At 40.7% G+C, this 25,762-nt stretch overlaps 1 protein-coding gene across 3 annotated transcripts in view; it reads right to left on the bottom strand.

Annotated features, from left to right (window-relative positions):
• The window catches only part of LOC136771331 (copine-8), a 94,117-nt gene that overhangs the window by 33,142 nt on the left and 35,213 nt on the right, over positions 1-25,762 (bottom strand). The window contains exons 5-9 of one of the 3 annotated variants that reach the window (XM_066723561.1): positions 22,920-22,959; positions 16,104-16,180; positions 3,601-3,664; positions 1,390-1,493; positions 476-517 (exon numbers count right to left, since the gene is read on the bottom strand). In XM_066723561.1, the coding sequence (XP_066579658.1) occupies positions 476-517; positions 1,390-1,493; positions 3,601-3,664; positions 16,104-16,180; positions 22,920-22,959 (327 nt within the window). The remainder of the gene's footprint in view (positions 1-475; positions 518-1,389; positions 1,494-3,600; positions 3,665-16,103; positions 16,181-22,919; positions 22,960-25,762) is intronic. The other 2 variants (XM_066723562.1, XM_066723563.1) reach the window with 2 other exon arrangements.

Raw genomic sequence — 25,762 nt, 5'->3', positions numbered from 1 at the left:
GTGTGTGTTTTGGAAAAGGTTTCTGCTCCCTGCTGGCTTGGAAGAAAGCTGGGAAGCATTACTTATGAAAGAGACATAATCTCTGACCCTTTAGATGAACATTTACTTTAAGCTCGGAATGAACTTTACATCAAAACTTTGCCATTTCAAAGTTTTCTAATTCCTAACGCCATTAGGGATTTTATCTCGCTAGCTGCTAAAAGCAGTGCTGAAATAAGAGGTCTCTGAGAAGCACTTAGAGCAAATTGAAAATGTAATAATAATAAACATACTAGCCCATAACTCCTCTTTTGTTCAGACTTTCCAGTCAATTTGCTTTCTCCAGATCAAAAGTTTGACCTGTCCGTGAATAGCAATATACAAGCCAGTGCCCTATTGTGCTTTAATTTATTGTCAGGTGAAAATCAAAACACGAGAAGGAACAAGTCTGTGATGTGTGATCCATTTTGATTTGGTGTAGGCCTTCAGTACAAACCCTTTGGCAGTGTGGTTCATCAGGACCTGGGGTTGCTCACCACTGTTCAAGAAGATATTTGAGTTTGAGTGAATTAAGGCCAAAACAAAATAGCAGTGTTCATGATATATGCAAGATCATACAATATCTTGGCTTTGGTTTTATTTATAAACATAAGAACGTGTCACAGCAAAAATAAGGAGCGCTAGATGCCCTCCTACATTCACAAAGGTTAGGGGTTAGAGATCTTCTAACTGTCAATTAATTACACAATCCTTTGCTGGTTGGTTTGTTTTAATAAAATGGACGTCACATGTTGTTTGAGACCACACCAATACTGACATCAAGGAAAGCATTTACTGATATTGAACTGAAATGATTTTGAGATAAAAAAGAAGACACTGCAAAATGTCTGCATTAGCACATAAACGAACACTGTTGCAGAGATGAGGATTCCCATCACAAAGTTTAATACAGAGGGGGGCAGGCTATAAGATGCTTTAGTTACTGTCCATTGTTATCTGCTATGTGAAATGCAGTTGCTGTCAAGATGTCGAGTAGAAAACGAACTGAACGAAAACCGCACTCCAGATTGACAGTCTGAATTAAACAACTCACAGATGCATTCAACGATATGAGACTCTTGACCAGGTAGAGAAGACAGCGGTGGAATATTAAAGAAAGTTCCTCAGCTGAACAGACAATATAATTTAGTCTATATAGGTCATCTTATTCCCTGACACCCGGAGACACCTGATCGCTCTCCCTTGTGCTGAAGTGGACGACTAACCGTAATCTCCCTTGATGAGAAAAACACTCAAGACAAAATGCATATTCTGTGAGCGGATCTGACTAAGAGACGTCAATAAAAGGCATCACTGACGGGTGACACACTGTCAGTTCAGATAATGAACTAATAACTACTGGGGACTTACGTTCCGTCCTCGTTGCTGCGGTAGAAGACCAGGAAGGGGTCCGATTTCCCGAAGAAGTCTTTCTTGTCTAATTTATTTCCACAAAACTGCATCATTACCACCTCCTGGAAGAAAGCACAAATGCAACCGTTCAGTGTGAAACCGTGTTTAAACCTCAACTGAGATGACTGAAGAGACTCTGAAACTAATTGGACTGGACAAGTGACCCACTACTATAACTTTTGTAAGTGTAATATCATACAAATGTATATAATTGTGCTTAATCTGGCAAAGTTTGCTCATTTTACACACATGGGTAACGCACCACAATGCAAAATGTTTATGTGCTGACAAAACATATCAGAGTGTACTTTTACTGGTATCATTAATTACTCTGTGAAATGAGCAGAAATAACAGACAATCAAACCAAGCTTAAGAAATTAAATTAAATGAAAATGCCGCCATTATAAGTCCAGAAAAGTATGATCAGATATTTTCAGCTTTGGAAAAATTAACTTGATTCTTGTTCTGAAATTGTCTTTGCTTCCTATAAACAGGCTTTTGCCTCCATGAGTTTCAAGAAAACAGATCTCTTTTTTCCTTTTCTTTTCTTTTTTAAATCACATTTGGATAATTTGTCTTCGCTAATGAGCAATGCTTGTTCGCACATTTCTCAAACTGCCTCCAAATGGCAGATCATTTGAATTATTCTCTGCCTTTTCTCTTTGTGTGTGTGTGTGTGTATATATATATATATAAAGCTGGTGCAGAACATTTTACTTAGGGATATTTTTTTAAATGTTTCAAACCATTGCTGTGAAACTGTAGCAATTAAAAGGAGATGTCACCTGAGGAACAGTAGTATTTTACCAGCACAGGAGGCGTAGAGCTGTCAGAAGGGATCACAGAGAGGTGATTGGTGCTGCACAGCTGACAGCTTTGAATTCAGAGGCATTACCCAGGGAGAGCAAGCTTGTCATGTAGCATTTCTGCTTTTTAACAAATTAATTATTTAGACAGAGGAACCATGTACCCAATTTATTGATCCCAAGGGTCGAGAGCTGGTGTAACGTTATCATCGATGAAAGACTAGGCGCGAACCCAGTGGGTTTCTGTAGCCGGGAGGTGTGTGGTTAGATCCCAGGCTGGGTCTCATGCTATAGTATGAGGATGGGAGTGTCCAGGTACCTGGGAAAGGGGGTGCCTGCCAACTGGAAAGCGAAGACAGAAGGGGTATTTCCATATATCTTTGCCGAGTGTCTAGATCAGGATCTCACAGTAAAGCGCATCTGGCTCAGTGAGCTCCAATGATCCTCCTCTACCCGATCACAGTCCATCATTGGGAGCTGCGTCCGCCTGCAGGCTGGCACCACAAGAACCACCTGACCATTGCACATTACAAACGCCGAATTGGAAATAGGTTTCTCCGCTGTGCAAAAGCCAGAAGCCCCTCGAAAACAGCTGCAATGTTTTACAGTAGGATTAACTCAGACTCCCATGGCTATTCTTGTGTGAGGCAGAGTGGTTGACTTTAGTTTTTCCCCTGAATACTGTGAAACAGTGCTGGGCAGGGCAGGTAAAGGCTGCCCTGAATGGAACTACATCCCCCAGGAGCCTCTGGGGGAAGCACATGACAGGCAGGACTCAGGAGACCCAACTAGAACTGGTAACGAACTCTGGCTTTGAACTTAACTATACTTTTGGATAACAGACTCTGTCTTGGCTTCTGTTTGTGTTTCAGTAGTTGTATGTGTAGTTTAGGGATCGGTTTCCAGTGTTTAGTTTAGGCTCCACAAGCAGCTAGGGATTTGTTTGCCGTTTCTGTAGGTCTCTTAGTTTTGCTCACTGTAAATAAACCTGCACTTCCTTCACCCTACTCCCCTGCCTCGGAGTTGCTGTGACCACAATAGACCCCGCCGTGTCCGCAACAGATGCTCGGGCAACAATAAGGCTAAAATGCAAGTGAACCGCAAAATACCAACGATCAGACACAAAATCTAATGCTGCATCAATCAGAGGGACAAGTATTTTTAGAAGCAATAGTTGGTGGATAATAACTGAATGAGAGAGGAGAAAAGGAGAAGTATATAAACAATGTGTAATTAGGGAAAAATAAGTCATCAGACAAGACTGTGTATGTGTGTGTTTTTTCTAATGGCTTACAAAACAGCTTCTGTGCGGGAAGTATGTGTATTTACAATAAACACTTACTGTTACTTTAAAACACTTACTCTGCAGTTGCCCAGCTCTTCTGCTTTCACGATGATGGTGCCACATTTTTTACCAGGGATTCCCCTGTGAAAAAAAAACACAAACAGACACATAGCATTACATTTTTTTACAAAAAAAAAAGATCCCTGCTGCAGCTCTGTGTCTCTGTGTGCAATTTTGCAAAGTAGGCGTGTTTGTCTCTATTTGATGCACATCTGAGGTTCATTGACAGAAAAGCACACTGGAAACGCATCAGTGAAAGCTTCTGAATAAATAAACAAATACATACATAGATAAATAAAGAAATACACCATACTCTGTAATACCATCATAAAACCGCTACAAGAGCGCCAAGCGTTTCTTTTACAATTCCTTTATACTGCACAAAGATCCAGAAGCCGGTCGATGTTTCCTGAGATTTTTCAGATCCGTTCCCCTTCTTATGATGCTGTGTTGCATGAGTTAGTGGTTGTAATTGAGGTTCCTTATGGTCTTAACATATACACTTAAATGTGTATCACACTGTAAACATGGAAATGTGCAGTTTATTTTCTGTTGTTTCCAAGTTAGAACACCGTTCCTTATAAACTATACTGTATGTGAGGCTGTGGCCATGTGTTTCTATTATTGTGATTTTATAAATCGACCGTCTAACACATGATTTTTACATACACGCTCCTGATGTGCACTTGGAGAACCTAACCGACGTGTTAGTGATGAGGTTCAGCAATGACCACCGATTACTCTCTTAGCCGTCTCCATTATCTTACTGAATTGTAGGCCACAAGAAAGATTTAAATCAATGAACAAAACGGTTAAAAAAAATGACTCAATACGCTTGTATGAGGCAGCCTTTATTCCACAAGAAACAGGCAATGAAGACCCCTTTGGACCAATTGACTGGCCACAACAATGGCCTTTCCTTTACGTTGTTTGTGCTTTGAATGACCAAAAAAAAGGTTTTAGGGGAAGAAAAGCACCTTGCGTGCCGGACATGATCACTTAAAAGCAGCTTTTCTTGACATTTATAGTCACAAAAGTCTCAAAAGGTTCTGTGCCTCAACGTGAATTCTCTTCTTTTATGAGTCGAGTAGGAGCAGACAGCGCCGACATTGTCATATTGCTATTGCCACTCTTGCAGATTATATTTGTCCAAGCGGCAGCAGTGCTTAGAAAAAGCATTCCATTTAGCTTCAGGATCATTCAGAACTAATAATATCACTCGGCCTCTGTAATGACAGTGATCAATTGAGACTTCAGCTACAATCAATTTTACACAGCCAGAAATCACCATCGAGTGCTTCTTTCTTTTTTTTTCCCACCACTGGGTAAACGCGGCTAAATGAAAATTCAATGAGTAACAGAAACAGAGAGGGAGGTACGGATACGGTGAATGCACGTGAAGTCAACACGCCCGCTCTCATGTGGTATGTGGTGAATGCACGTGAACATGCCCGCTCTCACAACACAACTGCTCCCTTTCGACGTTTCAGGGCCTTGGTACTGGTCATTGCACTATGCTTGTTAGCGGAGAATTAGCCCACGTAAAAATGTAACTGTAATTTTCGAGAATTACATTTTAATCCAGTTTACTTGTCAGATACGGCACACAATATATGTATATATTTTTTCGTAGATAAGTGCATATGAAGAAAAAAAATACAGCCCAGCACCACAGCTCCGCCACCACATTTAGCGGGCTACGCGGTGGGGAATATGTGGGTCAGCAGTGAGGTGTGCTGTCAATTCGGCTTGTATTCTGCTCATATGAGCCTGTTGTTACAGAATAAAAAGACCTTGAACAGGCACATCCTGACAATCTCCAAAGAAGTGCTTCAGTGTGAGCAATCAAACATGCCACCGCATAGGGGAGTCGTGCTTTGCATATGCCGTAGCCAGTACAATTTCAGTAGAGGTTGATTACTGGTTGATTAAGGCACCTGATTGCACTTTAATTACAAGTAATTGCAACCAACTGGTTACTGGTGGTTTACAAACAGGGGGCTTAGCTTTAACCACGGTGTGGATGGAGAGAGCTGCAGCATCTTCTAAAACATGGCAAGACAGGTAGAAAATGACACCTATACTCAGCTTCTGACCTCATAAATACACAGCGATAAGACTCTGGCACCGGGGCTGCACCACACTCTGTTTCTGTCATCTCTTTTGTCTTTCTGCCTCTTTGATGCGCGCACACAGTTTGCTACATAAACTCAGAACCTCGAAAACAAATAGAAAGCTAAAAGGGGCAACAGGAGAGCAAACGGAACTGTTACTCTTGGCTCACACACAACACGTGCACAATATCGCTTTTGCATTACAGTAGCGGGAATCTGGGCAATGTGCCTATATTAAATGAAGGGGAAACAAATTAATCTACTTCCAAAGTACGTTATTTTTCCTTTGTCGTATGCAGTGAATTAAAAATACTTCACTAGATATAGAGCCATGCAGAAACTGATGTCTATGTGGACAAACACTAAATCACTACTTAGTTTGTCTTCCTTTCACTTCAATTACACACACTTTTCTTAATGGTTTGGAGAGAGGTGGTTGAAAATCCGACCTATGCCTTTGAGATGTGTATTTGTACAACACTGTGGGGAATTGTACCCCACCTCCCAGTTCGGCCTTGTTGAAAGTCAGCCAGTTCACATTCTTCTTTTCCCCGCACTTTTTACTAATTCTGGGCACTTTCTTTGGAGTCAGAAAAGCCCACGACCATCGCTTTCACAAAATGTTGTGCACCTGCCCATATATACAGCCACTGGCAGTCAGACAGAAAGGGCGTCCACAGAACTGGCAGCACTTAAAAGGCCGTCGCTCTCACTGACCTGGGTCTGCAGGGGGAACTTTGACGCAGGTGAACACATCAGTTGCTGAAGCTGCAGTTTAAACAAACCACACTGTTTGCATATTGTGAATGTTTTACCCGATAACAGTGTTGAACCAGACTCCACGGCCCACTGGAAGGCTGTTTTCAGATTCGATAACCGGGAGTTGAAAATATCACTTAATGCCACGAATGCCAACTTCACATGACGTGAACAAGTGTTTTATTTGTGTGTTTGTTTGATTTTGGCGATTGAGAACAAATACATTGAAACTCTGTGAAATATGCTGTCTAAAATGGAGACTCGCTCAGAATTTGACCATTTTAGAGAACGGGATCATCAAATCCACTGAAGTAGGCCAACAAATGTGGTGAGCGAGTGAGTCACCACAACAAATGGTTTTCTGATCTGCAATCACAACTGGCACCCGTGTAAACATTATTTAAGAATAATTTTCTTACAAAATCTCCACAAATATAAAGGTTTTCTTGTTACTAGCGCTTACTTTCAGAAGTCCAGTAAATGTTTGTAGTATTTCTCTTGGAGTTTGACATAATCTGACTGAATAAAAGTGAAATGATACTGGAGTAACATTCCACAACCAGTATACTAGACTGAGAAGTGGGGCATGGTTTATTGTCCTTGCATTTGTGTTTTTATTAATGTGTTTTTCACCTTTTACATTGTAAAAAGCACTTTGATCAAGAGGAATTGAAAAAATCTAAAGGAATTGACACTGATCTGAGCAGAATCGCGTTGGTCCAGAAATCCAAAGCCCAAGCTTGGGCCTTATCGCAGAAACAAAGAAACGTAATTCATATCCTCAAAGGCCTGACGAAAAAATGCTGCTACCTAACGTAAGATTTAGGCACATTTTTCATATTTTAAAATACATAACAAAAAGAAAATGGGGGAGAAAGACAGAACGACTTAAGCAGAACACTGTCCTCCTGAAAGCAAAAAGCAAAGTACCCAGAGGAATGACACAAAGCCAAATATAGTGTCATGAAGAACAGACACACATTCTCACACAAGAGACTGACCCAGATAATAAAGTCAGAACCTGCATCTCTATGGCAACCAAAACAGTAACGAACAAGCAACACAATTCAACTGCTGAGGACTTCTCATTAAAAATGGGCAGAAAAACATAGACCCCTTCATCTATTTCTTAAATATACAAAAGGGACACGTGTACACAACAAATATTGTTATTTTAATGCCTCCGAGCTACTGTCCTTTACACAGACCATTCATTTATTAGTCGAAGGGTTATCAGGTGAAAGGTTATGACACTAGTGAGATTAAAAAGCTACAGGCTTTAGGATGTACTGACCACAACATCTTTCGGTCACACTTTCCAATAATCCAATAATGGGCACAAATGTGTAATGTGTAAAGTGCTACCACTCCTCGTATCCGTCACTGGCAGCCACTCATGTAATCCAGAACTAATTTAAAAGGTTTCCCACTCCAACGCCTCCTATAGAGAACATATACACTGAGGATAGAAGACAATTACAAAATTTAATTTGAAACCAAAAACAGCAGCGATGTAATCTGATGTATTTTGCAGTTTAGGTGCTCCCTCGCATGGTGTGACTCTGTGTTGATGGGGAGAAGCTTCCCTGGGGAAATCATTTCGGTTTGAACAGTCTGATATTGTTGTTAGCTGTCATCCTAGAGATTGCAACCTTAACAGCCATTGAAATATCATGCTTCAAACACATACTGTGGAGTCAAGATGTATAGAATGGACTGAGAGAATCTGTTATGAAGAGATTCAGCACATTACATTTGGCAAAAAAGATCAGTTCGGCTAGCTGGTGTTCAAAAATAGCTACAGCCGTTGAGATTTAGCAAAAATTGAAATTAAATTGTAATTCCAGTCGTCACTTTTTTTTATTACCGACATAAAACACTCGTACGTTAACATAAAAAGGTAAAAATGTTCGTTTTTAAGAGTTATTTCAAGTATTGCATTTATAAAGATCTACATGTTTAAATTACATCAATAATACATTGCCTAGACAAGATTTTAACTTGTTAGACTACTTCTTTATTTTTCTAGCGGTTTATCTAAGCATATAACACAAAGTGTAGTTAATAGGACATATTCTTTGGTTCCGTTATTGTCTCACAAGATTAGACATTGACAAATCTCGTTCCGAAGCGATCAGTGGAAAGACAGACTGACTTAGTTACTCGGTATTGCAAAGGAAGCAATGCAGCCTCCGTTTGTTATAAAATACCTAATCAAGCCACATTGATTTGTAATCAGCATCACAAGTGCCTGAAGCAATTAAGCTCTTGCAATATGGTTATCATGCTAATTAAGAGAAGCCAACAGGGCCAGCTTGAAACTTAGCTGAAATAAGAGTGGTTGTGATTACGTTCTGGGCGACACACATTTTGTATCAGATTCAGCGAAGTTCATAGTTGGTAGTCACTCAAGCCTTGTGTCTAATCTAAAGGTTACGTCTAAAACCACTTTGATAGAATTGATAGATCTGAAACAAAGATTTGGAAAAACTGCTGGAGCAACAATGGTGAATTAAAGGGTATTTACCCATAGTACAGCCTAACCCCATCCAGGTATCAACAAAAGAGGTTTACAAGACCATGTCCATCACCTGAAAGAAATGGTCAACCCCACATTATACTGCAATCCCAATTATATATATACCTTTATACGAAAAGTTTAAAACATAAACTGTCTTCATCAGGGTAAATGTTAATGAATTAACCTTTTACTTTAATTGTTTGATACAAAGGTAGAATTATAGCCAACAAGACCCATCATCTAAGTACTAAACCATTCACTGTTGCCTGCTGCTGGGATCAGGCTTTGAGTCGGCCTAGCCGCTGTTCATTTACGGGCACATCTCACTCCAGACATTCATTAAATGATTTGTGGTCTGGGTAATATATGTCAAAAATACTTAGAGTTGTATCTTAATGTGTGGTTTTATCCATCTGTCACTGCCATTCATATCACAGAATGAAAAACCACATCTCCGTTGCGAGAAATCAATGAACACAATCCATTAAAAAAATTGTATTTGTTCGATTTGTCACTTTTCCGTAGTGAGACGGCAACTGTGACAAGCAGAGTTAAAAAAAAAAATCGTTTTATAATGAAGACAAGTCAGGATAGGAAACCAGAATGGATTCAATATAGACTCGAGCCTAAAGTCAATATGAGGACATGTATGTAGGCGGTAACAACTTATTTTAAGTGGAAGAGACTTCTTATTTGCTTTGACAATTGCTTTGATTAAGTGCTAATAAGATATGCAAAAAACGATCCCAAAGTTAATCCGCCAACTGCATAAATGAAACCGTAAATTGGTGTTCTTTAATACATTAATGTATATTTTACTGTAAATGTATAGCACAGCGCATAATGTATTGTACAGATCATGCATGTATTTACTAGAACACTCAAAGGTGGGGTACAAATACTATATCTGGTTAGTAATACAATTTTAGTAATAATGAAATAACAGAATGATAATAATGTCCAAGAGCCCAAATCTCAGGATGATGTCTCGGATCAGGAAGGGGTTTAGAAAAAGCTCGGCATATGAACATCTATTCCCTGTGTGTTACTAGATGTGAGTGCTAGTTTTAATTGCACCAGTAGGTAACTTCAGTACAACCTCCTTGAATATCAGACCTATTTCCATAACAAACAGCACATGATTTGAAAAACGTTATAAATCTGATGTGACTATACACGCTAATATTCTTTTCAATTACGATGTCTCCTGAACAAAACTGTTCCAACGTCTACTGTCCTGTCCATATTTTGTATAATCCACATGCGACTGGAAAAAGCAATAAATGTGAAAAGAGGAATTGGATGCAGTGATGATTAGGGTGTCTGGACACATCAGGCACAGAAACGCAGAGTAAACCCACATTGACAAAGGAAAGCTATTTCTGTCCTAGCCAATATACCGATTCCAGCTGTATGTGTTGTTAATTGTTATATTTTCCACTGTAAATCCGACACTCAGTCAAAAAAAAAAGAAAGAACATCTTACTTGCTAAGGGCTATGTTATCGGAGAAATCCCTGGATATGAGCTTTTAAGATCTGCCCCAGCTGTTACTGTGCATTTAAGTTCCCTGGAGTGACATTCCCAGCCCTAGCCTGTCCTACAGAGATAATTTAAGAGCGGGTTTGTTGAAACACTGCTTTCCTTGTAAGCCTTTAATCGTCTCTGACACACACCTACAGTTCTGTGTAATAAGCAATAACCTTTCATAATCACCTCGGATTTTGCAGGCAGGCAGAGAGTACAAGTAGGTAAAACAGTTCCAACATGCAAACTGGAGTAGACAGTTGCCTTTTGCAGCCGATGCTGTTTTTTATATAACACAGCATAATCTATATTCTTTATCTAGGTCCTGTACAAAATCTAATACACTCAAGATGGTTGTTTCTACCAATTTTAAAACATGAATACATGATATAGGCCCAATACCACCTGAACATGAACAAGTAGTGTAGGCACTATAATGTAAACCCTTACCTTGAAGGAAAAGCATCCTATTATACAAGATTTAACAGAAAACATACATGTTGCACAAGACAGCAAGGACCTGCCATAATATTACCTATAGGGGGCCACGACAGGAGATCAACACAACATTGATTTGAAGTGGCTGCCGTAAGAAAGCGTAAACATCTCTCGATTACTCTGAGGTCACACAGGGATAGAAACATCCAGTAAATTATATTATTTCCTAATTGTCCAAAGGGATGTCTGGAGAAGGTGAAAATCTGCCTCCAGCTCTTCGAAACCTGTCTCTGTAAACTCCCAGTGCATGAGCAGAAACCTCGCACCCCATTATCAAGCCCTGACGGTCAGAGGAAGGGGGCTCGGCTCACGCGTGACTGAAACACGACAAGTCAAGTGTGTCCAAACTTCAGGACATGCAGTTCATACCTCCCTGGCCTGGTCACAGGGGGTTTGGTTTTTTTTTCCTCACTGGAAGCTTCGTCAGCTTAAACTAAGCCCGTTCTAGTGATACAATCAATTATAGCAAAATTGAAGCAAAGCATCAGCAAGCTCTGTTATTCAAGGTCTGTTATTTTTGGCCGCTATTTCAAGATACTTTAAACCGACAAGTTTTAAAATTATTAAGATTTGTAAGTCCTTTTTAGATTCCGTTTTGGAGTATGTTTATTATGCTCACTATTCCAGCTTTCTCTATCCTCAGAGGGTAACAGGCATGACATAATGTACCTTATCCGGAGGGTTGCTGGTTTATTTTGTAAACACCATGAAAATGTTTAGGGTTCGTATAACATGTAATGGAGGATCTAAAAAGTAAAATCCACTGTGCAAATAAGATTCTTTCATTCCTGTTTCTAAAACAAACTACCCCCCCCCCCTCCCCCACCCCCGACTTCTCCACTACAATCCCGCTGGCTGTCTCTCGCACACCGAGGAAGCTGACTGGCAATATTTACCACAAAGAAAAAACAAAAACAATGTCATCCTAATTTAAAGTCACCACCTGTGTCGCCACGGTGTTTGTCTGCCTGTGTATCTGGGTCTGCTTAAAGACGCGTTTGACTCACAGCGGTGGCTGGGAAATGTAAGCTCAGGTTGAAGTCTGGGATCAGATGCTCTGACTAATTGGATACACAATCAATCCCGCTTTCAGCTCGAGAATATCTTTTCATCCAACGCGATTTTAGTGGAAAGCAAATCATTAGCTGTGCTTTTATAACTGGAATGTAACTTAGAATGAAGCCTGTACGCATTGTATGTCTGTTACTGAATATATCCCAGTACATCTGATCTACACTACATACATTATAAATAACAATATGAGAAGATTGTAGATTCATGGAGGCAGCCTAAAATTACCCAAACGTTTATTTCTGCTGCCACCACCTGCTTTTAAAGCTGTAATTTTGTTAGTCCATGATCTGAAGTGAAATCATGCGTGTACTGATAATTGCATGCCATTAAAATGTGAATCCCGAATCTACAGTCAGGTGACCCTGCTGTCTTTTACATGATGTGGCCCTTTAAAATGCTTGCCTGAGATTCAGACTCAGACCAAGGCCAAGCTCAGAGTCTGATGCCAGTCTACAAACCACAACTCCGATACATGATGGTGACTGAGGATAATGCTTTCCAACTCATGCAAGTACCCCATAGTAATCCAATCCAAGGGCTTTATAATTTTTGATTAAATCCACTTAGGAAGCAATCTAGGACTGAAATACATCCAACAATGAGATTATAAATATCACATTTCATCTGGTAATTTACCGAGACAAAAGTCAGTCATCAAAACTCACCAATGACATCACTTTTAATGAGGACCTCAGAAGACCTGAACACTAAGACACAGGAGACAACGGCTGTCAAACCCGGACTCAAAAATTAATGATAGTGGCCACCGGTTCGAGGTTTCGGTATCTCTGCACCGCAATGATTTATAATGACATGTGATGCTTTACCGTCTTTCTTCGGGATTTCCATAGTTTACCAGAACTGATCGATTTTGACTAGACTGTGTGGCTTCAACTTTGTGAAGCTGAATTATCAACAATGCGGAGCTTATACAACAGAATGTGATGAAAAAAAAAAAGAAAGCAAAATCAATAAGTAATTAAAGTAAGTCTGTTCCATTAATCCTCTTAGTCCACAGACCTGCATCTCCCTTTAGTGTGGCAAGAAGCACCATCAGGGATAAGCTGTATGCCTCGGAGAAAGCCATATCGGAGTAAGGAAAATACACCATAAAAATAGAAAACACAAAGCAACACAATGCCACAATTTAAAAGCGTTATTGCCTCATGATGTGAAAATAACTCTCTAGTATATATATGAGGTTTAACAGATATGTTGAACTGCATGATACAAAAAATAAGGTTTGAAAACAGAGTAGAAGTAGAACGTTTGATCATCCAACAGATAGCTAGTGGATTTGTGTGTGTGTGTGTGTGTGTGTTTGTGAAACAGTGATTATTCAGCGAGTGAATTAATGTTTCCGAGTTCTTACCCAAAATAACAACTTCTCTGTGAGGAGAAATGAACACGTGACCCCAAGAACAAGCAAAACCCAAGAAGCTTAGAGTAACAACAGTTATTGTATTATATTCAGATTTTTGTCATATTACATATAATTTAATAATAATAATAATAATAATAATAATAATTATTATTATTCTGTATTGTTTACAAAAGCGTAGGCCTGGCACATTGCTACGATACAGTATATAATCAATATGAACCCATGTTGAGATATTTATTCCATCAACCTCTATTTATAACACACTTTCTCCCTTAATCTACCCTTCATACAGACATGTACAGCACTTGACCTCTGAACCGTGCTAGTGAACCATCAACAGCCCTGAAGGGAATACCGACACACACAGTGTAAATCACGCCATTAAAAAATCACACAATTATGACCCTTGATCACTTGACCAAAAAGTAAATAAATATATGAAATTGTTTAATAATTGCTATTAATCATTCAGTGCTCGTGTTCGAAAGAGTCAGTTGTGCCCACTTGGCGACTTTGCCCAGAGACGCTCTTTTTTAATTCTATCGGGACCCACAATAAAAGGCACTGATTAGCACTAATTGCAGCAAATGACTAGTTTTTTTTATCTCAAAGGCAGTACAGAGCCCCACACAAATCTCTTAATAACAAGGACTGAATCTCGCCTCAGTACGCAAGGAGGAACCGAAATCGAATGGTGAACAAGAGTTTGGTAAACTGCAAAAATACAAGAACCTTCTCCATTGTTGTTGTTGTTGTTGTTGTTTTGAATATTTACTTAATTTGGGCTCCAGACAACACGAAGCAGTGAAACATTGACCATGGGCTCAATATAACATTCCCTTAGTCATGCACAGCTTTCTGTTTTCTGAAGCTCTGGGTCATGGGGTTTAACAAAAAGACTGAAATCTAATTGATCAACTTGAAACCTGATTTATCTACACTTTTGTCTGAGTTACATTCATGTGCAGCAACTACTTTTAAAAAAGCAGCCGCTATTTTAAAAATCAATGGCTGAGGGAACAGGAGCGCACATGACTCCGCGTTAAAAATCCATTGCACAACAACCGCAGCGATATGTCTTAACAATAGTTTCTGTGAAAAGAAGACCACTTCTGGAAGCTTAATGAGAACAAATCTAAAATGAAAAACCCACGGATAAAAGCAGAACTCTTCAGAAGATGCGCAAAATGAGAGAAGTGGGTTACTGGCAAAATAATTAGTTATAGGAGATGAATAGCTTCCTTATTACAATTTAATATTAACTGCATTCTGTTTTTAAGGAGCAGCGTTACACCTTTCTCTGGTCGTGTCAGTTTCGAAACTGCTTAATGGGCAAACTTATTCCAACATTTTTAATAGTGGTACCATCATTTAGAATAGTTTAGAAGGTTCACAATGTTTTAATTGCAACGTAGTATAAAATGTATCACCTATTCATTTAAAAATATGTATAATTTTACATTAATTCAGTAGGGATGAATATGCATCTATTTTGTGTTCAACCTAGAATCTTTCTCACCATTGTATCAATTGTGCATCATTACTTCTAAAACCATTCTGACTTAACTGTTCTTTTTCAGATTCTCCATTCTTCCACAAAACGGTATATTTTGACTGGTCTTTTTGTTTAATATTAACCATCAACATACATATTAGAAACGTGACTGTGTTCTACAAGATTTCACTTGTTGCCTGTGTCCACTTATCTTTCCAGGATCAGACACATGTGCTTTTATATCTCTGAAATGCCACAACAACAAATACACCAATTCGTTTTCCCAGACTATTTAGAAGAAAAAGCCCAATCTCAATATGCAGATTGTAAACTAATATAATAATTCTTTAAAATCTCACAAACATACACGAAATAGACATGATAGGAGTATGAATGTGATTATAAAATAGATAAATATATTCTCATCAGTGTCATGCCAATTTGAAATTCACTCTATGCAACGTGCAAGAGAAATATAACTGTATTCTGACTTCTAGTGCTGATTTGATATGGTCTGAAGGTGCAGATCTGAGGGGTTTAAATATTGGAGTCCGAGGCAAAGCTTGAACAGTAAGAACGGCTGTTTTAGCTGTTGTGGACCGTTGTGTTTTGGCAAGTTGCTAGCTAGACTAGCTAGCAAGACTAGCTTAAGAGGATGTTGACCTCTTCACGAAACAGCAGCCACTGCTGGCCATGAGTTGGAGAATATGAAACATCTGGAGACTCTTACATAAACTAAATAAATAAACATTTCAAACAACTCGCCCATTGCAAATATTCCCAGCCCAATACTCCCATTCCCAGTAACTGGGAGCCTCTGGGTGGACAGAAGGGCAGTGTTAAGAGAAACCGCTGGAGACTTCTGACTGAAGTTTTGATGTGACTCAAGGAAAAACACGCTCCTGGCAAAGCCCACGTCAGCTGGGTGTGAACGTCAGGAGAGTGGATTGCAGACATGGGGTGTTAAACAGGAAAAAGAGCCAAATAAAACTAAAAGTGAGACAGTGTGTGTGTATGTGGAAGTGTGTTTGTGTTTGTGTTTGTGTGTGTGTGTGTGTGTGTGTGTGTGTGCGGTGGCAGTGTTGACATCTATATATTATTCATCTCTGTGCTGGTATAAAAAGGCACAAAATAAATGCCATTGCTTACACCAAAGGCTTCTCCATGCGACTCCCCAGTGACCCCACCACCTCCCCCAGGGTGCAGAAGGCCTGGCCCAGGAAATCCTGCAAAGACAGGGACACAAGTCACAGAGCCATCCGGCTCGCTCGTTTCCATAGAGACTGCTCGCCGAGCGCAGTTTGCCTCCGGAGGGGAGGCTCAGACCCATTTCATTACACTGTTTGGCTGATCAGTCACACTGCACTGGACAGAAGAAATTGCATTTATTCAGATGTCCGGATATCCGTCTTCATTACTGCAGAGTCAGGTGTTTCAATGGTTTCCGTCAGACAATTATTTTAGCATTAATGTTTTAAAACTTGCCTCTGTCACTCACTTTCAGACGCACAATCTCCAACCTCTTTCTGACCTTGATACATTAGTAAAGCACTGGTTTTCACAAATCTGTGTTATCAGGAAAGACCTCTCTACTGCACTGACTAATTCAATAGCAAAGTGTTTATACAATAATGATACAATACTCTAGAATATTGCATGTAAACTATCGATCTCATTGATCTTTTATGCTGTGACGATTCATATGATTTAGATTTTATGCATCGCTATTATGGACATCTGAAAACACTGATATTTTGCCATTTTGCCATTTTACAGTTCATTCAATAATGCTTTACAATATGTTAAAATCCTTTTCTGAAGAACTCTAGGGACTATAATTGTTCTGTCTAAGCATCGGGTTTTTATTTTAATGATATCTGAATCATTTAATTGTAAGAAATACGCATCAGTGAACCACTGGGCACTCGTTAATATGTTCTCCTTTCCACATATTTGCGATGGGGTAGCGAATCGTTCTCAGTCTCTTTTTGAACCCGACGCGTGGAGATGGGATTCTGCGAGACATGGCCGGTCTCCCATCGCCGCAGGGGAGTAAACAAAGCGATTGGGTGGGTAGGACTGGGCACTGCTCTGACATAACCAGTACATTAATACGACTGTCCAGAACAGGATACATTATAACTTGCATTGAAACAAATCAGTCTAGGGTAGAGGTGTCAAACTCCCCTGCTGGGGGGCCTGGGGGTATTCTGTTTCCTTGTTCCACCTGGAGAACTCAATTACTACCTTTATTCAGTTACTCTCAATTAGGCACATTTGAGATTTGTTTCCATTTAGTTTCTATGGCTGCTCACACACTGAAAATATGTTACAGTACCCACTGGGGAGAAGTGTTAAATTAATCCAGTTAATCATGTAATTAGAGCAATTAAGGAGCTGGAAGCTGGGCTGGAACTTAATCCAGAAGACAATGTGACCCCTCCAGGAAACCAGTTTGACACCCGGCCTAGGGATTCATATTCATCGGGCAGAGAGATGCAGTAGTTGCACAGAGTAATGACCATAAGGTCAGGTAGGCAGACACGGTATTGCACTCACTGATAGGAAAACCCAAAGTTTCAAATTAAAAAACAGTTTAAACAGACATTTAAACAGCCTGTCAATTGTGAACAACTTAACATCTTTTCAAACGTAGTTGTCAAAAAGAATTGTCATGTATAGAAATGCATAGTAGTCTTTACATTTAATATACAAATGTCATCTTGAAACTAAACTACATAACAAGCAATAAGTCAGGAGCAACGTGAATATTGAAACCTTATTTATGTAACTGTGATTCTGCCTTTATGTTTGGTGTAGAAAATTGATACATGATGCATTCATTATAAATCCTTTGAAAGGAGTTTAAGTGACACAAATTAGGTTTCAGAAATGTAGAGATTTTGTTTTTCTCCAAAAGACAAGCAATCGGTCGTGTCCTTTATTTTCTCTAGTCTGGGTAGGACAGTGAACACACCTGTCTTTGACTATCTATACAAGGATACACAGACGAGATGTACGTGTAATCAGACTAGAAGTACACAGACTCCTGGGACTATACATAGCACCTGCCAAAATAACAGGAAGCCTAACACTGTGTGGTGTCCCTCGCAGTGTGAACAAGGTCAGCGTTTTTGATATTCGTCCCTGTAGCTGCCACAGAACCTGTGTAAGGATCCTGATAAGTTGTCTTAAAGATGTCTGCCCTTGTGTTTATGAATCTGTTAAGTGTGCAATGGCCAGAATCACATTGCATAGTCTATATTGTCTGCGAAATTCCTGTCATTTCCGCAAGATCCTCCAAAAGAGACTGGTGCCCTCAGCTCGGGATCATACGCAGAGAGAGATTAATTTCTCAGTATGATTCTAATCCCGGTCACCCCCTGTGTCTGTTCAACACAAAGCTAGGCTGAGACTCAGAACCACACAGGACTTCAAAAGGATATCAAACCCCACAAACGTGTTAATGGAAAGATGAGATTTCTCCACAGTTTATTCTCACATCCTTGCGTGCGTTTTTTTTTTGGTTGTTGTTTGTTTTTTCCCCAGAACCTACCGATGCTAATGAGGATGTGTTTTGACATTTGGAAATGCAATCAGTTTAAATACAGTAGACCGCATGCAGAGGCATCTCGCGCACCAAGTGCTGGCGGAAAAGTCATTGCTGCTCCGCCGTTATAGCGGTGGCCTGGTGACATTTGCGAATCTCTCGCGTTTGTGAAGCCATCTGGGAACCCCACTTCATTGCAGTTGGGTTTAGGGTCACGCGGCTCCAGAACGCTCCCCTGGTAGCGAGCTCATGCATTCACAATGTCGAGAGCATTTTTAATTACTGTACGCACTCCTTAGGCTAAGCAATCAGTTTGCAGCAGCAGAATCTAAAGGCGGAGTAACATTTAAACAAAATCAGCTTCGTAGGAGCTACTGGCCAAGTCAAACTAAGCTCAGAGGTAACGATGGTGACATTTTAAAATGCTGCTGATTCGATGGGTTTCCTGTTCTGGTGTTATTTTTAATCTGATTATTAAGGACATTAACTCACCCAATACGATCTATGGGCGGCACCTTACAGAAAGAACGGCTCCATGTAATTAAGAGGCATGATTACATTACTTTCAATGCACAGTTTAATATTTCCGTGGCTCCGCTTGGATGGGTTGCTGGTCATGCTCCAGTTGGCTTAAATGACCTGAGGTGTTGTATGTTAACAGAGAGCAGTGAACACATTCACTGGGATTGTACATTTACAGCAGGACCTCAACTTGTCGTACACTCTGAGGATACGCTGAATATGACAACATCAACAGATACAATAACTACAGCTCCAATGAAATGATGTATGTTTTTATGGACTGAATTAAAGCATGTGGAAGTGACTATTCAATAGGCGGTAATGCTGATGTTTTGCCCGAGGGATTGGCGCAGTACGCCCTGGCATAATGCTGACCAGATTTTTACAGCTGAGAGGGATATTTCCAGGCAGCCCAAGGGTGCAATCATCTGTGTCTCACATTCTACGGACGCTTCATAAAGAGGCTTTCAAGGTCTTACGTTCTCCTAACTGAGAGCGTGCTGCCGTGATATTTTAATGCCGTATCGTATCAGGTCCGTCTCCAGAACGTGCGACTACGACCAACTGGACCTTGTGAAGACGAGGAGGATAAAGAGGCCCAGCAGAGAAGTGCGAAAACATTTCTCAGAGGGTGAATCATTATGCATAGGGAGATTTGACAGGAAATCAAATAGGAATTGTGTCAAATTGAATCCAATCAAAGGAAATGGGTTTTATTTATATTTATTCACAGGTTATTCTTGGCAAAAAAGGCCCAGCTGCAATGAGGGAAGAAGTGGCTTATAAAGGCTGATTCATAAATGCATGAGCCTTGACCAGACTGGGCAGATTTGCATCTCTTGAGGTGGAAAACGCATGAGTCATCAGCGCAGGCTGGGGGGTCCGTCACACGGGGGTGAGGACGGGGGCTGGGGGTCGACAACAACAACACGGGGAGTTGCGCAACCATGGCCAAGCTAGGGTGCCGGCAAGGGAGAGAAGATAAATAAAGTTCAAATGAAGTTAGGAGGCAAAGACAGAGACAGGGAGTACAGGCTGAAGGAGGAGATAGAAATCTAACAAAAGCCTTTAAGGACTTTAAATGATTTATCTATGGGGTAGCGATAGCCAGGAATAAGAGGTAAGCCAGCCCAAGAGAAGCACTCCAGAGGAGGAGGAATTAAAGTATTAGCTGAAAAATGTGGGCCAATAGGCGGTAGAAAAGCAACAGGCTGAGCTAGTGACACCCAGGGAAAAGTAGTGGACCTGAAACTGCAGGCGTACTGCCTTAATGACATAAGTAACAACTCAAAGGTTATTGAACGTATTAATAGTATGCAAAAGAATCAATGGAAGTAAACATATTATATATACATATATATATATATATACACACATATATACAGTGAGGGAAAAAAGTATTTGATCCCCTGCTGATTTTGTACGTTTGCCCACTGACACATAAATGATCAGTCTATAATTTTAATGGTAGGTGTATTTTAACAGTGAGAGACAGAATAACAAAAAAAAAATCCAGAAAAACACATTTCAAAAAAGTTATAAATTGATTTGCATGTTAATGAGGGAAATAAGTATTTGATCCCCTATCAATCAGCAAGATTTCTGGCTCCCAGGTGTCTTTTATACAGGTAACGAGCTGAGATTAGGAGCACTCTCTTAAAGGGAGTGCTCCTAATCTCAGCTCGTTACCTGTATAAAAGACACCTGTCCACAGAAGCAATCAATCAATCAGATTCCAAACTCTCCACCATGGCCAAGACCAAAGAGCTGTCCAAGGATGTCAGGGACAAGATTGTAGACCTACACAAGGCTGGAATGGGCTACAAGACCATCGCCAAGCAGCTTGGTGAGAAGGTGACAACAGTTGGTGCGATTATTCGCAAATGGAAGAAACACAAAATAACTGTCAGTCTCCCTCGGTCTGGGGCTCCATGCAAGATCTCACCTCGTGGAGTTTCAATGATCATGAGATGTACAGGCCCGTCTGAAGTTTGCCAATGAACATCTGAATGATTCAGAGGAGAACTGGGTGAAAGTGTTGTGGTCAGATGAGACCAAAATCGAGCTCTTTGGCATCAACTCAACTCGCCGTGTTTGGAGGAGGAGGAATGACCCCAAGAACACCATCCCCACCGTCAAACATGGAGGTGGAAACATTATGCTTTGGAGGTGTTTTTCTGCTACGGGGACAGGACAACTGCACCGCATCAAAGGGACGATGGACGGGGCCATGTACCGTCAAATCTTGGGTGAGAACCTCCTTCCCTCAGCCAGGGCACTGAAAATGGGTCGTGGATGGGTATTCCAGCATGACAATGACCAAAACACACAGCCAAGGCAACAAAGGAGTGGCTCAAGAAGAAGTGGCCTAGCCAGTCTCCAGACCTTAATCCCATAGAAATTCTGTGGAGGGAGCTGAAGGTTCGAGTTGCCAAACGTCAGCCTCGAAACCTTAATGATTTGGAGAGGATCTGCAAAGAGGAGTGGGACAAAATCCCTCCTGAGATGTGTGCAAACCTGGTGGCCAACTACAAGAAACGTCTGACTTCTGTGATTGCCAACAAGGGTTTTGCCACCAAGTACTAAGTCGAAGGGGTCAAATACTTACTTCCCTCATTAACATGCAAATCAATGTATAACTTTTTTGAAATGCGTTTTTCTGGATTTTTTTGTTGTTATTCTGTCTCTCACTGTTAAAATACACCTACCATTAAAATTATAGACTGATCATTTCTTTGTCAGTGGGCAAACGTACAAAATCAGCAGGGGATCAAATACGTTTTTCCCCTCACTGTATATATATATTTTTTTACCATTTAATGCATCTTACTCTCTGACTCCAGGTAGACAGGTACAATACACTTTCTGTGCCATTTATAAACGCACATGCTTTAGCCAGAGGAGAGTGAATGAATTGTCCAGCGCTGAAGTCCCAATCTGTTCCACAAATGTGAATTGCCCATTTTAACTCTCTCTCACAGGCAGCCCGTTGTTGTGATGAAGCCCACGAATATATCTGCCTTCGCCAAGATGTCTCCCTCCCTAATGGTTCGCTCCCTGTTCACTCCAGACATCAGTTTCCATTAACAGTGTGATCTCTGGGGGTTTCGGCTGAGTAATCAGTCATAGAGAGACCCCGCCAGGATGCCGGGGAGTGTAGCTTGCGTCAGAAAAAACGCAGTGGCCTGAATCTGTGAGCTCATTGTTTTCGTGGGCAAAATGTACCTCCGTTCCACTCCATGATTATGTTGTGCCCTACAGCAGATACAGAATGTGCATAAAGATGTGTTCCTTGCTGGCCCTCCACCTCATCTCATTGTAGGGCACCTATAGGTATACGCCTTGTGTCACAGGGTATTGATTTGTGGGTTTTACAAATGTGTAGGAGTGAAGGGCTTGGAGGGAAACTCCCACAATTGACCTCTGACAGTATACAGCACATTTCTAAATAGAGGTGAGTGTAAAGTTATGGTGAATAAGACGTTTCTAGTTGGAACAAACCTCTGACACAATGGCCACATCAAGTGAGGTTTCTTAAGTCTTCTTAGCTATTAATTAGGCCTTTAATTGATTCTGGTACGGAGAAACATGCATATTGACTTGCTTAGCTAATTATTTACAAGATGACCCAAGTGAGAGGCAATACCGTGTCTTACAAAGCGCCAGCTGCCTTGCAAGCAAATGTCCTTTTCATCTGTCTGTTCCTACTGGGGAGTCATTAGCAAATCCACGGTTTTCATGTGTGTCTGAGTAACAGAAGCTATGGACAGAACCGGAGAGAACAGGGGACACGATTACCTGGAAGATGAAAGAATGAACGGGGAGAAATGACTGATAGCAGCGAAAGGTGAGAGACAAATACAGATGCATTAAAAGGCGTGAGGAGAACTTACGTGTTTTGACAAATTCGCACTCTTTGAATCGACATCATACCTGCAAAATAAAGAGACATAGGTTGTGAAATTATTCTTATGTAAATTGATAACACCTCCCTTCTCTCTGTCAATGCGAGGTATGGCTCAGAATGCACTCAGGCTGGGTTTGTACATTGTGTCTCCTATGATATGATCATGTGTTATTAAAAATAAATAAATCCATAATCATCTTTAATAAGGAATATAACCCATGAGCCATGAAATATTTAAGATCACTGGTAAAAAGAAAAGCAAGGCAGTGCCACTCACAGTCTGAAATAAGTCATCAATTAATAAAAACATACTCTCGGCAGATTTGCATTTATATGACTAAACTCAAATCGCTGGTTTGCTAATTAACCTCCCCAACTATGAGCTTTGAGAAAGATCACACGTCTCTTCTGCCTGCTGGAGAACACTGACATCAGAGAACTCGGATACATTCGGTCGTATCTCAGATCCTCAATGGAAGACACGAAAACAAGAAAGGAAAGCCATTTCCATTAAAGAGCATCATAACGTGCAGTAGAAGCCCTTAAAAAAAATCCCTGTGACGTGATCGGTGCAGGGGTATCTCCGCTGCAGAAGGCATGTCAGGAATGGGAGGTCAGTCTGCGCACACTGCAGCGAAGCCCCCGAGCTGGACCGAGCGCCGGAGCTCTCCTGGGAGATTTCACCAGCATTGCATCACCGCTGTGACTCATCTCTTCTGCACTGCCTCGGCCAGCGCGGCTCTCTCCCCCCCAGTCCGTCACACACAGGGCGGTTCTGCTTCCAGCCCGGGTCCTGCAGAGCCCAGTCCCTACAGACAAGATGTATATCAAGCCTGCGAGGATAATGTCTCTCTCCAGGGCCGGGACTGGAAACTCTGGCTGCTCACTCTGTAGTTATAAATCTTGTAGCTCTCTGTGTCGTTCATAAACAATCAGGTTGTAAAGATTTAAAGGCATTTAATATGATCAATTAGACAGGGAGTGGTTTGTGGAATTGGGTAATTTAGAGATCCCTTTGAAACACCGTAAATTACCGCCAGCCCTGCAGGCCCAGATTTCCCTCAGAGAAACACGTGATTCAAAAAAACGTCAATAACTAACATGACTTCCTGCTCTAGAGAAAATGATGATGTATGGTGACAGCTGAAACTAAAACTAAAACATTATTACTGCTTCAAACCAACTTTTTAGCAGAAAAATATTTCAGGGAGGGACTGGTTACAAGAAAAATTATGAAGATGATAATAAAAATCATCATCATCATTTTGTGGAGGAAAATAGAGATTCCTTTAAAGAAAATGAGTACAATGACCCATTAAGGAAATACATACAAATAAGGAAATACAATGGTTTGCATTATATATCAGAAAAACATTAGAAAAACAGAAGGAATAACCTCACAAAAGATATTCTAACAAAACACGTTTAAAAAGCTGTTGCCCTGACCTGCAGTGACGATTTCCCACAGGCGTCTCATTGGCAGAATGATCACCCAATGGAGGGACGGTATGCTAATGAGACGTACTTGGGAGACCGCACTCTAGCCAATTAACTAATTAAGGCCAGCCTACCTGCCTGCAACACATAATAAATAATACAAAATAAAAATGCAATCTGGATATGAATGAATCAGTATGAAGTTAATTATAGAAAAAAAAGAAGTGTATGAATAGGAAGCAATTAAAGGGAAATTAAAGTCATGGACGGGGGTGAGTTAGAACGAAATTTCCGATCGATCCATCGTAAGTGAAGTATAAACAGCTCTAACAGCTCGGCAGCCTGTCATGGACACAAAACATCCCCCCTGGGCTTTCCCTCCCACCGGAGCCTGACTCACACAGCACCGTGAGAGGCTCGTCCTTCTCTGCGAAGCCCCTCCTGAACTACATTGTGATGTACCTGCCTTCGCATGTAAATGTGTCATGCAGTTTATACTGAAATGGCTGTACCTTTAAACACGCATTTGTACACTTATGTATTGTACTGAAATAGGTTTGTGAATGTTAAATCCAAAATGTGAGAAAATGTACATGAATATTAAAAACAACCCCTAGAAAAGAATGATTTTCAAATGCAATTGCTCATTCGGTATTTTCCCTGCCCAATGAGGTAAAAAGCCTTTTATTTTTGGAGGCTCAACTTAAAAAGACATGAATGTACTGGGGAGGGGGGGGTGGAGTATAATAATCAAATGAACATTGATTTCTCGAACATTGATGGCGATGTCCTTTTATCGAACACATACTTTTTCAAATGCATGCTTGAAATCATGTTCGAACAGAGATATAGCCGCATAAGAGGACGACTAGAAATTAAAGCAGTCTCTAATAAAATGCACTGAGCAACCTAGACGTGTTTGTCGTCTCCATTCAGTCTCAGCTCTGCTCCTTATTTCAGAGTCCTCTCCTTCCTTAATGGCCAAGTTCATTTGCCGGAAGAATCTGACGTTAACGCAACCTGACATCTTTCAACATTCAAGCCCGGCTCGGCATGCAGTAGGTCAGAGTCACTCTCGATGTACACAGGATTAGTCATATCGTGTCGGGGAGTCTGACTAATGCATACTGAAAAATTCAGATCGCTGGCTGCGGCCGCGATGATGTGGCGGTCACTGTTTATTCCACAAATGTAAATGTGTCATGATTGTGTTAACCGGGCGGTAATACAATAACAGTGGAAGTGATAGGTCTGTGAGAGGCGTGATCGGCCTTGCGATAACTACCCTGGAACTGGGGCGTCGTGCTTCCCCAGCTAAAATGCTTCCGTGCGCTTTGAGGACCAGAATAATGCAAGAGCTGTGGGTTCTCCAGCTTAAACGAAGATAAGAGG

Source organism: Amia ocellicauda, chromosome 15, assembly GCF_036373705.1.
Source record: "Amia ocellicauda isolate fAmiCal2 chromosome 15, fAmiCal2.hap1, whole genome shotgun sequence".
NCBI lineage: Eukaryota > Metazoa > Chordata > Actinopteri > Amiiformes > Amiidae > Amia > Amia ocellicauda.
The sequence above is the reverse complement of the archived record's forward strand: the minus strand, read 5'-3'. Positions and strand labels throughout refer to the sequence as shown.